This window comes from Malurus melanocephalus, unplaced genomic scaffold, assembly GCF_030028575.1.
Source record: "Malurus melanocephalus ecotype Western Australia unplaced genomic scaffold, MMel_1.1 scaffold_70, whole genome shotgun sequence".
NCBI classification, from domain to species: domain Eukaryota; kingdom Metazoa; phylum Chordata; class Aves; order Passeriformes; family Maluridae; genus Malurus; species Malurus melanocephalus.
In genome coordinates, this window is record NW_026623302.1 from 826,120 (window position 1) to 839,993 (window position 13,874).

Consider the following 13,874-nt stretch of genomic DNA (forward strand, 5'->3'; position numbering starts at 1 on the left):
AAAAAAAAAAAAAAAAACCACACCAGAAAAAGGAAAAGAAAAAGTGGATTTTAGTCATTTAATTAAGTGATTAAACTTTTCCTTGAATTAAACTCTCTTTCAGTATTAATATGTAAAAAGTGAAGTTAGGGCCACGCTTTTTGATGTCCTTTATCTCGCTCCACTGCTCAACCTCAAGTTAAACATGATCTGGGAAGGCTGGGAGCAAGGGATATCAGCTTCTAGCCCTGAAATAAGAATCACAATGCAGCTGCTGTAAAATCCTTCATGATATTACGCTAAGAAAATTAAAATACCAGTATGCGAGATTGTTTGTTTTAGATACATCACCTATTTTAGTTCAACAAGCATGTGGGCTGCAGGACTCCAGTCTGCATCGCCTGAAGAGTAAACAGAGGGTCCCTAAGGACCCAGATTCATGACCCGGCTTTCAGAAATTAGGCCCTGCCCTGACTTCCAGAAACAATATTGTTTTGATAAAGTCCATGTCCTTCAAACAGCCTTCTGCTTCTTTAGGACACATTGCCAGTTATTCTGGATTGTTACGGGCATGAAAGACTCCCTTTCTCAGAACTGATGCCACCTGGCATTGGCTTACACTGCTCAAAATGCCTCTATTTTTACTTTTTTTTTAATTGCCTAGGGCCTCTGATGGTGATTGTCGAATACTGCAAGTACGGGAATCTATCAAACTATCTGAAGAGCAAGAGGAATTTTTTCTGCCCTAACAAGGTGAGGAGGCAGATGGTCCTGGTAGGGTTCACCTTACCTGACGTAAGTGCTGATGATGTAGATGTCATCTCTGAGCTTGTCTCCTTAGACACTCTTCTACCAAAGGAGAGGAATTACTTTTGGGTGAAGTTCACCTGACCTGTRCTAATATTTGGTGTGGGATGTGCTGTGCCAAGAAAGGATTCACCTCTCCCTGGCTGTGCAAGGAGCCTGCTGTGACTAATTTGGCTGGAGCCACCAACAGCGAGGGGAAGYGAATCCTATCCAACGTGTCCCCACATGCTCTTGCCCTGCTGCTGATGAGCCCATTCCTGGTGAGCTTGGGGTCAGCAAAGCCAAAGGAAGTGGTTTTGYCCACTGATTTCTGAGTACTGCTGGGAGTGCAAATAAGATAATACCAATTAAACCTCATGTCCCAAGACACCCTAATATTCAGAGATTTACAAGGAAACTTACTATTGCATGAGGAGAAGAGCTAACAAGAGGAAAAGAGATTAGAGTCTTGTCCTCGCATCCCACAGCCCTCTGAAGCAAATTCATGGCATGTTTCTTATTACAAATCTAAATCCAAATGTCCCAGAAAATTCAAATTGTTCCAGAAAAACCCTCCAAAGGATCCACGGMTCTGAAATGAGATTTAGGAGCCTGGATACAGAACAGTAGGTCTCAAAATCTCTGCTCAGCTGTGTCAAAAGCTTAGCAGCATCTCAGGGGGTTTCTTTAGGGGGACTCTGTGGGAGAGCCCACTCGAGAGGACATCCCCTTTAAAATGCTTTTGTTGAATCTCTGTTCCCAAGGCTGTCCATGTTGTACTCCACAAGCCACAGCAACTGGCTCCTCCAACATGTGGCTGCTGGGGTCGGATGCTCAGCAGGGAGCATGGCTGGGCAYGGTCCATCCTGGGTGGAATCACTCCCATGCCCCCCTCCCAGAGCCAGTGCTCCAACACCCTTGGCAAGGTCGTCCAGACAGGAAGGAGGTGTAAGTTCAGCTCTGCACCAGCATGCTCAGGGAATAGAGATGGTTGCAGGACAAGAGGAAAAGTAGGAGGGTGCAAGAATATGGCCAGGCAGCCAGGCTGCTCTACAGGCAGCAGTGAGAAAGCATTTTCCAAACAGCACTGCATGTGTCCTGTTAAACCATCCCATCACTGGCTGTAGGAAGAAAGCATTTGATAAAGGCACTGAAGAGAGGCAGCCACTTCCAATAGCAGCTGTGTTTCCAGCACCAAGCACCCCTGCTCCTCACTGCAAGGGCTCACAAGCCCACACCAAACCCCATGCAGGGCCAATGAGACAGGTATCTTAAGCAGCCTGGGACAAAAAGCTGACATTTGAGAGGTCTGGGATACCTGCATTTTGGGCGCAACCTTCCCAGCCTATTTATTCATGCCCCTTCTCTGTCTGATGGAGGGAAGGGGGCCCTTTCATATGTCTCATTTCAGGCTGAGATAAGCCACAGCCCAGCAGACAGGTCCATCCAGAAACCCTGCAAATCCTCACCGCGTCACAGACGGCCCACTGCCCTGGTTACCCCAAAACCAGGGTGCTCCCAAGACACCAAGTTTCTGTCCTCTGGAGATGGCAGCCTTGGTGGAGCACAGACCTGCCACCAGCCCCTGCTTGCCACAGTGGCACCGGACACCCCTGCCAGTGAGAGAAGTGACCACCCACACCACAGAGCACCAGCCCAGCAGAAGGGCAACTGCAGTCTGACTCAGTTCCTTTCCCACCTGCTCTGCTGCTCTGATAAAGCACCTCTTCTCCTCTGTTTGTTTGAAGGACTCCTCTCTGCAGGGAGAGGCAATGAAAGAGAAAAAGGATATTGAGCCAGTGGAAAGCAAAAAACAAAGGCTGGCCAGTGTCACCAGCAGCGAGAGCTTTGCGAGCTCTGGGTTCCAGGAAGATAAAAGTCTGAGTAATGTGGAGGAGGACGAGGAGGGTAGGTATTCATTCCTTCCTGTCCCTACACAGACTGTGATATTTTTACAAGATACTGTGAATCCCTGATTTTTTTTTTCCTCATTTATCACCCTAATAAACATCCGTGGGAGACGCTCAGAGGGTCATGTCCAGAGGGTAGAAGATTTAAAAAAAGATTATTTCCAGGGTTACTAAATCTGACAGGAAAATGTGTGATTGTTTCTTCTGACTGCTCCTTATCTTTGGGGAAAACACAGCAGTGTCCAAAGCACAGGGTGTAAAGCAAGCACTATTTTTGTTTCAGTGACAGTAGGTGGACCTTCAGATACCCCTCTATGGAGACTGAATTTATGGGAATAAGGGGGTCTGTAAGAAAGGGGGAAAACAACTGCCTGTGACAGTTTTGTCTGACATCTTTGTAACAAACCCTGCTTTCCACCCCTGCAGATGCTGATGACCTGTACAAGCTGCCCCTCACTATGGAGGACCTGATCTCTTACAGCTTCCAGGTGGCCAGAGGCATGGAGTTCCTCTCCTCCCAAAAGGTGAGTTTTGCACTGAGGGTTTTTCACAGGATTCAGAGGTAAAATCATGTCTACWTTGTAGTGATACCTTCCTTGGGAGAGGTCCCAAAGGAAGAGCCATTTTCCTCTTGGCATTATAAATATAACTGTGTTTATCCAAGTATCCATAGTCCATAAACACAGGATCATGACTGAAGGCAGTGGGTCAAGCTCATTTATTTGAGGAAGATCTTTTGGGTGTGGTAGGTTTTTCCTTAATTTCAGCATATATTAGGGAGCTCCAAATGATTCAGCTCTTTCCCTGCAAATGTCAAAGAACTTAAAAATTTGTCACTTTCTGGACTTAGTAATTTTATTTTTTAATGGTTATCGCTGTATGCAGTAACTCCTTGTAAACTACAGGCAGCTTCCCTAAAAAAACTTATATTAATAAAAAAAATCTTTTTTAAAGGATATGTGAGACAGGAAATTTATGGGCAGGAATAAGGAAATGCAGTTTGATTGTGAAACTGTTTATTATAGTGCATTCATCGTGACCTGGCAGCCAGAAACATCCTCTTATCTGAGAACAATATCGTGAAGATCTGTGATTTTGGCCTTGCAAGAGATATTTATAAGAATCCTGATTATGTGAGAAAAGGAGATGTAAGTCAACATGCTGTTTATTTACCCAAATGTTTATAACATGTCRTTTCAAACTGTCCACCAAAATGTTCTGTAGACCTTCACACTTCTCAAATTTAAGAGCTCGAAGGCTGTCATGGTTTTTATGTGAAGATGAGCTGTCCAGATGTGTTGAGGGTCTGGAGAGCATTTCTGTCCTCAGGCATAAGGCTTAAGCATGCTAATTGCTTCACAGCTTCGCCCTGTTAATACTTCATGTTTTAGACATTCCTTGGCTGGCTCAGCATAAGCCCCTTACTYAGCAAACTTCCTTTAAGGTTTTAAACTTTCAAAAGAAGGCGGTGCCCCCACAACGCTCCCATGCCAGGCCAAGCCCTGCTCGTGGTGCCTCGAGCAGATAAGCAGGACTTGCTCCTCCAGCATCCAGTGTTTTTTTGTCCCTGCTGCAGAGAGCAGACAGCGAGTGCCCTGTCAGCCCTGCTGTGAAGGGCTGGGCCAGCAAAGTGTGGCCGCACTCACTGATGCCACAGGAATCTGGTGGGGCATTGGAGACATGCGGAGAGTCTCTTTCTAGAGGTCTCTTCCACCTGCCAGCTATGCCCACATCCATAAAYAGCTTCCAGGATTTACAGCGTTGCAAATTTAGCTGGAAAAGGTTCAAACARCTTTGGTGCTGCTCAGGAGACACTAACAAGTTTGCTGAAGGGGCTTCAAGTGTTGCTGATACACTCCTGCAATTCTGGCTCTGAAAATTTCCCTGAGAATATCTCCAACACCACTACAGAACTGTTGGTGCTTGGATGCAGGGTTTCCTGCCCTGTCTCCATGATGCTGGCAAGAGACCTCTGCTCCTACACACCCCCACATCCCTGTAAAGGAAAGGCCTGGTCACAGGTTTCCAGTGTCTGGTGTTTTGTGCCACACGTTTTTTAAAAACAGCCTTTCACTCCCACAATTTGTTAAGTGCATGAATCAGTGTGGGTTTATCTTGACTGCCTGTAAGGAAATCCCACAGGTTCCTGCTTGAATGGCAATTATTTACATAATAATATATAGTTGATTCATCCGTGATTAAAATCTTTTAGGCTTTGAAAATAATAGTCAGATTTGTCCCTTTTACTCCAGGCTCGACTTCCTCTCAAGTGGATGGCTCCTGAATCCATATTTGATAAAATCTACAATACAAAAAGCGACGTGTGGTCCTACGGGGTCTTGCTGTGGGAGATCTTTTCCTTGGGTATGTTAACTCTGCACCTCAGGAGCTCAACAGGACTGGGGACTGCAGCTTGGGGTAAACATCCATTACCTTCAGTGATCTCTTGCCAGGTGTTTCAGAAAGAACTAAATCCCCCACAAGTAGGGTGTGCAGGTAAAGGCAGAGGGATTATTGTGCCCCTGTGAACTAGAAATTTTGGTGCTTTTAAGAGCACTGGAAGCTCATTTGCCAAGCTGAAAGCCTTAAAGGATAGCTGTCTGAGAGCTTTGCCACCTATTTCTGCCAGGGGCAAAACCCAAGCTTCCCTCTTTTCCCTGTAGAAACCCTACAGGGCCGAGGATGTGGGGCAGCACAGCCAGAACAGTCTCAGTTGTCTGCCTGACGGCACAAAGCAGAAAAAATTGGGCCATTTTTAAAGCATTTTAATGGAATGTGGAACCCTGTGGGATAACAAAGAGTGGTGATCCTGCATCATCAGCTGCCCAAAACACCACCTCCTGTGCCACAGACAGCACTGGAGACACTGAGCGCCATGAGCTGGGTGCTCTCTCAAAAGCTCCTGATTCCTCCTGTGGGAGCAAGGCAGTCAAACAGTTTGCATCTCAGATTCCTTCACCTTTCCTGAGCCCACGAGGTGCCCCCAGCCCGGGGGTATCCAGCACCCCCTTCACCCAGGCTACTGGACACAGCGGGAGAAAAGCATTTGCACAGATGCCGCAGGATGAACTGGAGCATGCAATCTGAAATTAAAACCCAGGGAAGCCGTTTTTTCCCCTTTCTTTCACATGGAAAAGGCAGGATACAAGATGTACATTAAGTGGGAACAATGACCATCAGAATAGAAGAATCTTAATTGAGTTCAACACAGAGGCTAACAAAAGAGGCGAACAGCAGAGGAAACAATACTATACAATTCTCAGGACAATCAATCATTTATTAGTTTAAATACATGTTGTTGGTCAGCCTGCCAACTCTTGTTATTTTATGGTCAGCCTCATAATACCTGCTATTTTTTCCTTAAAGCTGTAGCTCCTTGAACCTGGTGACTCTCTGACTCTATGAAAGGTCTTTTTTTCTTTTTCCCCTTTCATTTTCCCTTTTCCTGATTTTTTTTTTCCACAGAAAAAAAAAAAAAAAAAATAAAGACCAACAATACAATCAGGCTGCAACTTAAAAACACAGAACATCAGAAAAACAATGCAAATGCACTGTGATCTGATTCAAAACAATGATTTCATTTTTTTCAAGGTGATTTTGAGCATTTGGAGTTTGCTAATATTGTGCTTACTAGAATTTGGAGTAGTCCAAATCAATATAAAGACTTAGCTTTTCAAGAGATACTGTTCAAATCATGCGTATTTTTTCTATTCAGACCAGGTAAGCAACACCAGTAACTGTGGTCTTGGCCTTGCCCCCTCTCCAAAGACTGGGGCTTGGAGCACAACCAGCAGTAATTYCCTGCCTGTGGCAGGCAGCAGGGCCAGATCCTGCAGGGGGGGTCACCCCCTGGCCCCCAGCTCTGCCACATGATGCTGCACACCCCAAGTGTTTGAGGGAGGTGCACAGGACCACAGCAAGGTCATAGGTACTCAAGGCATGTCTCTCTTCTCCCAATGTCACCTCCAGGTGCCTCTCCTTACCCCGGAGTCCAAATCGATGAGGATTTCTGCAGCAGGCTGAAGGAAGGCACAAGAATGCGAGCCCCAGAGCAAGCGACTGAGGAAATGTAAGATATTTTTACTTGCCTTGTGTACTAGTGCCCTCCTGGGCTGCCCTGCAGATGACATTCCAGGCTCTGTAAAAGCATCCTGTGCCACCCTAAAGAAAAACAACCCAATCTGGCATTGCTGTCATCTTGTCCACCCCCCACCCTGGCCCCTGGCTCTTCCACAGGGAGAGGGTGGCGAGGGACACAGACGGGAGCCCAGTGCACCACCAGGGCTGGGCTCTGAGGAGAGGTGAGCAAGGACGAGGAGGAAGAGGAGGAGAAAGGTCATTCATTCCTCGCCAGGTTTAATATTACCGACATGCACACAGATAAGTGCTGGAGGAATATGACATTATTAACATCGTCTTGACTTAGGAAGTGACAGCGGAGGCTTCCTCGCAATCACTCGGGTAATGAGGGTCCACCCTTTCCTGTACACGGTGTCTGATGACAGAGGAAGGTGACGGGGCCCGCAGCCTCCCCACCCACCTGGGTTGTCGAATCCTTCCACCGTGAYGTCAGCTGTCATTCCCTGCTCCCCTGCCTTCATGTGCAATCTCAAGCTGCTACTGCATGGCCAACAGCTTTTTGGAGACCAAGGTGGGTCAGGACAGAGCACCTTGCCCGGGGAGGCACATGCAGCACACTGAACATTCAGCCTGTGACACAAATCKCTGAGGACCATGAACATGGCCAGGGCCTTTTACATCTGGAGGCAAAGTCAAGTACGTGTGGTTGTCTTGGTGCCTTCCTGACTGCTATGTCATGACTCTAAATAGCAACACTTACCAAAAAAGAGCTCTGGCCGAAGAAAAGGATGCGAGCCAGCCATGCCTATCTGGGACTACTGCCCATTGACTAGGTTTATTATCCTAGTGACAGTACATAAGAGCTTTTTTTTTTTTTCTCTTCCACATATTTTATTGCAGGAAGGAAAGCTCGGCTCAACCAATACAAGGAAGTGACACATCCATATAAGTCATCTTAGCATGCCTTTAAGATACCTTAACCTAAACATTGCCAGTTAATAGATGTTTAATACAAAGGTTTAACGACAAATTAGGAATGAAAAAAAGGAAATATGACTGGTTGGCAGAATTATCCTTTTGATGTCTGCGGGTCTGTCGGGTCCCGCAGGAATTTTTTTTCTTTATTTGTGGAAAGTTTACTGCTTTTCTTTTAGGAAGAGGCCTCAATCGTGTTAGAAAGAACCTCTGTAAAACCAAGCAGGTTCAGGATTTAACTCTATCAATGACAAGCTCTCAAAGACTGTGCTACCTTGGATCAAACTGAGCTGTAACCCCACCATGTGCTCACTTTGATGTCCTCACAGTTACCAAATTATGCTGGACTGCTGGCAGAGCAATCCCAATGAGCGGCCGCGGTTCTCCGAGCTGGTGAAAAAGTTGGGCGACCTGCTGCAAGCAAATGTCCAGCAGGTAGTAACATCACAACCACTGCCACCAAGGCTGGGGACACTGGCCAGGTGGACCCAGGAATAACGCTTTCATTTCTTGTTTGTATTTAGGAAGGCAAAGACTACATACCCCTCAGCACAGTGTTTACAACAGAARGTGGGTTTCCCCCTGCATCTGAACCTTCATGCAATGAAAATTTTCCTGTTACAAGCTCAAGTTGTGGAAGCATTGAAAGCATCAGGTGAGATAAACAAGATTAAGACTGGGTTTGTTTGCTGGGGATGATAGCATGCTGCATAGCCTGGTTTGGACCCGGATGGGAGAAAACATTCAGACACAGCCCACAGGTGGCCTGAGTGTCCCACCAGCTGCTGAGTCACCCACTGTTGTGGCTCTTCAAAGTGCCCCTGCCCAGGGAGACCTGCAGGTTACAGGGCTCAGGCACAGTGAGAGGGGCAGCTGTGTGTACTTTGGAACTGGGGAGTAAGATTTGGGTAGGGTTTGGTTAACAAGTCCATTTTGTACAACCTACCTCAGTGATAGTTGGGAACTACCAAAAGAAACAGAGAAATAACCAACACTTCCTGTTTGTGCACTTCACACTCTCACCAAAAACTGTCCGGCTTCTCTTGTTGAACAGATACATAAACACTTTCAAAATAAACCCATCCCAGCGCATAAAGACATTTGAAGAGCTTCCCGTCAAAGAAACGCTTGTACTTAATGTAAGTGACTCCTGGGCCACGTATTTCTTTTTAATTGTATGACAGATTTATACAGGGATAATCAAGATGGGGGGGTTACTGCTTTGTCACCTCCAGCTGATACAAGGTGCAAGATTAGCTATGCTTGCAACAGAGGTTATCCCACTGCCCTACAAATTGTGGTCAGAGATCCTTGCTGGCCATGTCATGGGCAGMAAACACTCCTTCCCTGGCAAGAAGAGGTTAGTTCCAGTAGGTCTGCAAGGCCAGAGTCCTACCTGAATCCCACTGGTGTGGGTGAGACACATAAAATCCCTTGGATTTGCATTTTCATCTGAACAGTGGAGCACAAAGAAGAATTGCGAATCACTTTTCCATCAGAGGTGGCTGGTGGGAACAAGTCCTGTTATCAGACAGACAAGCTGGAGGCATGTCTACCAATACRACACACATCCAATCCTGGTAGGGGCAGGCAAGGGTGAGAGGTTGGGGCAAGCTTTTAGTGCCCCAGTTGAATGCATTAAGCAGCAGGAGGWGGGAAAGGCACAGTGATTCTTGCAGGGTTGACCTGGTGGCTGGCCAGAACCTCACMCTGCACATAGCCACTTTCCTTCCAGCACCCTGTATCTGTGCTAACGTTATGTGTCTGCTGTATCCCAAGGCACGTGTGGTTTGGAAAGGCACCATTAAATACCTGCACACTGCAGCACCCCTAGCACCACACAGGTGTCATCTCCTTGAGCTGTCTGAGTATCAGTCACCAAAAGGATGCTGGAAATCAGACCAAAGAGGAACTGAATCTGCTGTAAAATACTACTTAACGCCTAACAGAACTACATCTTTTTTCTTCAAGGATTATCAAGCAGACAGTGGGATGGTGCTGGCTCCAGAGGAACTGAAACGCTTCACATGGACAGGCAGCAAGCAGAAACGGACACTCTTTGGGTCTGTACTTTTTTTTCCCCCCTTCTTCTCAGGTTTTAGATGGCAAAGGAGAATTCAAGGTCCTTGTGCTAAAYCATGCCTCATGAAAGTAGCTGAGGCATCCCCAGTCCCTACAAACATTCTTGYTGAGGTATGTCCTACTTGGTTGAACCAGCAGTCAATCATCCTCCCTACGTAGCCCTCCACAGGCCTTAGAGGAAACAAATAACCCTCAACCCCTTTGATGCGCATCAGCAMTATGATTTTTAGCACTTTATTGATCCATCTAATGTTCAATTTAATGCCAGGCTGGACAAGTAAAYGTCAGAGAGCAGTGAACTATGCTAAGAGGTAGGCAACTATAGCAAACAAGCCCTTAATAATGARGAAGGAGGAACGTGTGGCTGTGAAGGATTTGTAGTTGTTTCTGTAGGTCCCCAATGGCACCCCAGCTGGGACAAGGCCCYCTGTGCTTGTTTTTGCCCTTCTTTTCCATGACTCAGCTAAGCAGAGCCCATTCAACACCCATGGGCTCAGGATGGTAAAGTGGCAACTTACAATAGATGGATGTGAGGGCCTCACTTCTCTTCCTGCCTTTAAGCACTTGAATATATTGGCCATCTTCCTCCACCTAATTCCTGACAGCTGCCCAAGCAGGGCACTAGGGCTGCTCTAAGAAAAGAGTTGCACTGACATAATAAACACTTCCCATTTACAGAGAGTTTATCTCAATGCCKGTGCTGTATCAGTTCCCAGCCGCTTCGAAGCTGGCAGTGTCCTGCTTTCAGCTCACTGCTCTCAGCCAGCCCCGAGACCGCTCAGACCCAACCCATCGTTCATCTCATGTTGGCAGGAGGTCAAGGCCAACCTGCGCCAAACTTGTAAGCGCTGGGCAGGCTGAGAAGTGTAGCATTGTCTCAAAGAATAATTAAGAGTTGGCTRAAACATGCAGGCTAGGCAGAGAAGACTCACTTCACAAAAAATCTCAGTCACTCAGTTGGTTGAAGCACAGAAATACACATAGGAGAGCGTGCACACTCACACCCAGGCTGAAAASCACAGTGCAGTGGAGCACCGCTCATGGGTGGCAAAGCCGGTGCAACACAAGCCACTTTAAGCAAATGCTGGGAAATCCTTTCTTCTTGACTTGACTTTTCAGAAAATAGGCTCCTAAGCAATTTTATGGCACTTCAATTCTAGTGAGGCATGCTGTCTTCAGAGAAGCCAGGTACTACAAAGCTTGGACTGTACGTGGATATTACAGGGCTCCAAAGGATGCAATGCTCCCCAGAACTGGTTTAACTCCTTTTTTCTCTGTGTGTTTCTGAAGGCTGCTGTCAGCCACAGAAAAAAAACAAGGCAACCTCCCCATATGAAATATATGAAATGCCTTTTTCCTTGTGTGGCACAGAATGCATAGGGTGTGTCCCCAGCATCCCTCTGGAAGTGCTTTAAGGGACATTTTCAACTGCAGAAGGAAAATAAATGCTTAGATGAGGAAAAAAAAAAAAAAAGTGAACAGCAGCTGTTAGAACACAAATCCTTGGGAAAACAGAGCAGTTGACTGAGATCATACAAGGTCATCTGGCCTGCAAGCTAGACAAGTGGTACTGTAGCACTGTGCCAAAACCCACTCATGGATGTAAAAATGTAGGCAGTGACCCTTTAGTCTACACACATTCCTAAAAGTGCTAGCTTCTTAACTAGGCATTTGCTACTTAAAATTAATTGTAGCAGTAAATAAATACCCCTAAAACTGGTACTGGGCAAGGTGGAACCTGGAAGGGTTTGACACACGTAAACTGATATTAGCAGATGTACACTCCCGCTTCTCCTTTGCTTCTTAGGCATCCTGCTYCGTGGTGCTGTGCTCACTCTTGTGCTAACATTCCAGCTTGGCTTTTCTTGCAGGGAGCTGGTTCAGGTTGCCAGATTGTCAGAACAGTTTCTGAGCAAGCAGTAGCAGCTCACCATCAGCRCAGCTGGTGCCAGCACCAGGCTGAGGAAGGGTTTCACTGCCCATCGGCAGCAGCTTCCCTACTGTTAGATCCCTTCACTGTAACAAAGCTTTGGAAGATTCAGACTGGGCAGAGCTGAAGAACAGCACAGGGTGGAAGAAGCCAAACCCAGTGCATCCTGCCTGTCTCCAAAAGTACAGCCRAAGTTTGTTTCAAAGGACACGAATCAGTTGACTGCAGGAGAGTGCCAGCACATGGAGTAGTGCTTACTCTGTGACCAGCCCCAGAGCCAAGCCCAGGGCAGAGCAGAGTGGGRAGTCCAGCCCGACAGTGAAGAGGTACCCCACTGGCCCCACTGAGGCCCCTCCTCTTGGGCTTCCACTTGTCCTGGGTAGGGAAAGGCACTAATGCCAAAGCCCACCCTTGGTTTCACTACAGGAAAGAGCATCAGCCCTGGTGAGCCCCTCAGGCACAGGTGATGGTCAGGAGCACAAAACAGAAATGGCTGCAACATGTCTTGGACTTGCTGATGCCATTGAGATGAAAATTATATTTTCTACAGCASGGAGAACAATAACTTTTTCCTAATACAAGTGTTTCCTCAGGTAAAAAGACCACAATAGAAAGGTTTGGGGACAGAGAAGGAAGACTCTTCTGAGCTGCGCTCCCTTGCAGGTGAAAAGATGCCAACTGGAAACCTTTTCTAGCTTTTCAATATTGGTGCAAAAGCCCAACCCACATAAGCCAAAATCCTTGGGCTGAGGCAAACCCTTGAATCAGTGCAAATTGTTAAGCCAGAAAAACAGCAAGAATTCTACCTCCTGTGAGATGGAAAAAGCATCTCAAGAGCTGCAGCCAGCCTCTAAACTCACTCTGATCCTGAACATGTCAGGAAAGCAGCAGTCATTTCCTCCAACAAACAATTCCAATTAAAGACCAATTAAACAGAGTTTCCAATTTACATTCCTAGATTGAAAGGAAGATAGTSCACAGCTAGAAAAGCCTTTACTGATGGTAAACTCAGTCTCAAAATGAAGCCTGACTACAGATGCCAAAATCCCTTGAGTTCCCTCAAAATTCTYTGTGGGAATATGTGCCCAGGTACAGAGTGCACTCCAGGTAAAACTAACAGATGCAGCTCCAGTGGTATAAAGGTTGATTAAAGTAGAAGCAAGTCTAACTCACAAGAAGAATCCCAGGTTGCAAAAGCCYGATGATGAAAGGATCAAAGCTTGACAGTTTTAAGGCTCATAACTTCTCATGCACACTCCACTTTTGCTAGCTCCCTAACTCTCACAATTACAATGTAAATCACAGAAGCATTTCTCTTTAAACCCATCACAAAAAGTCCATTGCATCTGTGACTAACCTTGTCATAGTTACAGAATTTATGCCAAGGCAATTACTTCTCCATCTGCCAACAGATGCAATATAAAAATATGGGATACATCTGCAATCCTCATCGTGAGGGCACCTCCTCATGAACTCCATTCATCWACTAATGAATGTAATGGGGTGGTCTTCTTAGGGGGACCTTCCAATTTCCTACAGTAGGACAGAAGATAGAGACCATGCTCCTTAAAAAATACACAGACTTGTGAGKTAAGAATTTGAGAAATTGTGACATCTAAGAGCAACTGTTACAACTCCATTTCCTAATCACAAATAGTACTGTGCTACTATTTCTGTAGTTTTACTCCAAGGCCTAACAGYGCAAAATGAAAAGCAAAACCCTAGGCTCTCAAAACCTCAATAGATGCTCTGACTATCTCCTCTGGAATTCAAGACTAGGGCTGCCAATGTTCCTGACCTTATACATGGAGAGGGGTGGGTTGCTCATGAACTTATAAAAATACAGGGGAGGAAATCTAATTTTAGACACTGTGGTTTACATAAGGATTTCACATGTAATCAATGATGGAAAAATGCTCTGGCTTGTCCTCTGTCTACAGATAAAAAATCTTTGGTATCAAAGTTCAATGGTGTGAAAATTCTCTATGCCTTAATTTTTTTCATTATTGAAAGAGCCCTTTTAAGCACTGCAATCTCTGAATATAGGTGAGAAAGTGCTGCAAGGCAAACAGTGGCTTTGCTGAGAGGACATTAAACCCTTCTTTGTAAAGGGCATCTTATAAAAGGCAGCC

The 13,874-nt window shown here is 46.0% G+C and overlaps 1 protein-coding gene across 2 annotated transcripts in view; it reads left to right on the top strand.

The window, feature by feature from the left end:
- Positions 1 to 13,874, top strand: part of FLT1 (fms related receptor tyrosine kinase 1) — a 108,308-nt gene that overhangs the window by 91,818 nt on the left and 2,616 nt on the right. Inside the window, exons 15-25 of one of the 2 annotated variants that reach the window (XM_057366677.1) lie at positions 644 to 732; positions 2,514 to 2,673; positions 3,102 to 3,199; positions 3,701 to 3,823; positions 4,928 to 5,039; positions 6,645 to 6,744; positions 8,060 to 8,165; positions 8,255 to 8,385; positions 8,785 to 8,869; positions 9,702 to 9,793; positions 11,684 to 12,178. In XM_057366677.1, the coding sequence (XP_057222660.1) occupies positions 644 to 732; positions 2,514 to 2,673; positions 3,102 to 3,199; positions 3,701 to 3,823; positions 4,928 to 5,039; positions 6,645 to 6,744; positions 8,060 to 8,165; positions 8,255 to 8,385; positions 8,785 to 8,869; positions 9,702 to 9,793; positions 11,684 to 11,735 (1,148 nt within the window). In that variant the 3' untranslated portion in view covers positions 11,736 to 12,178. Of the gene's footprint in view, positions 1 to 643; positions 733 to 2,513; positions 2,674 to 3,101; positions 3,200 to 3,700; positions 3,824 to 4,927; positions 5,040 to 6,644; positions 6,745 to 8,059; positions 8,166 to 8,254; positions 8,386 to 8,784; positions 8,870 to 9,701; positions 9,794 to 11,683; positions 12,179 to 13,874 lie in introns of those variants that run through there. The other variant, XM_057366678.1, reaches the window with a different exon arrangement.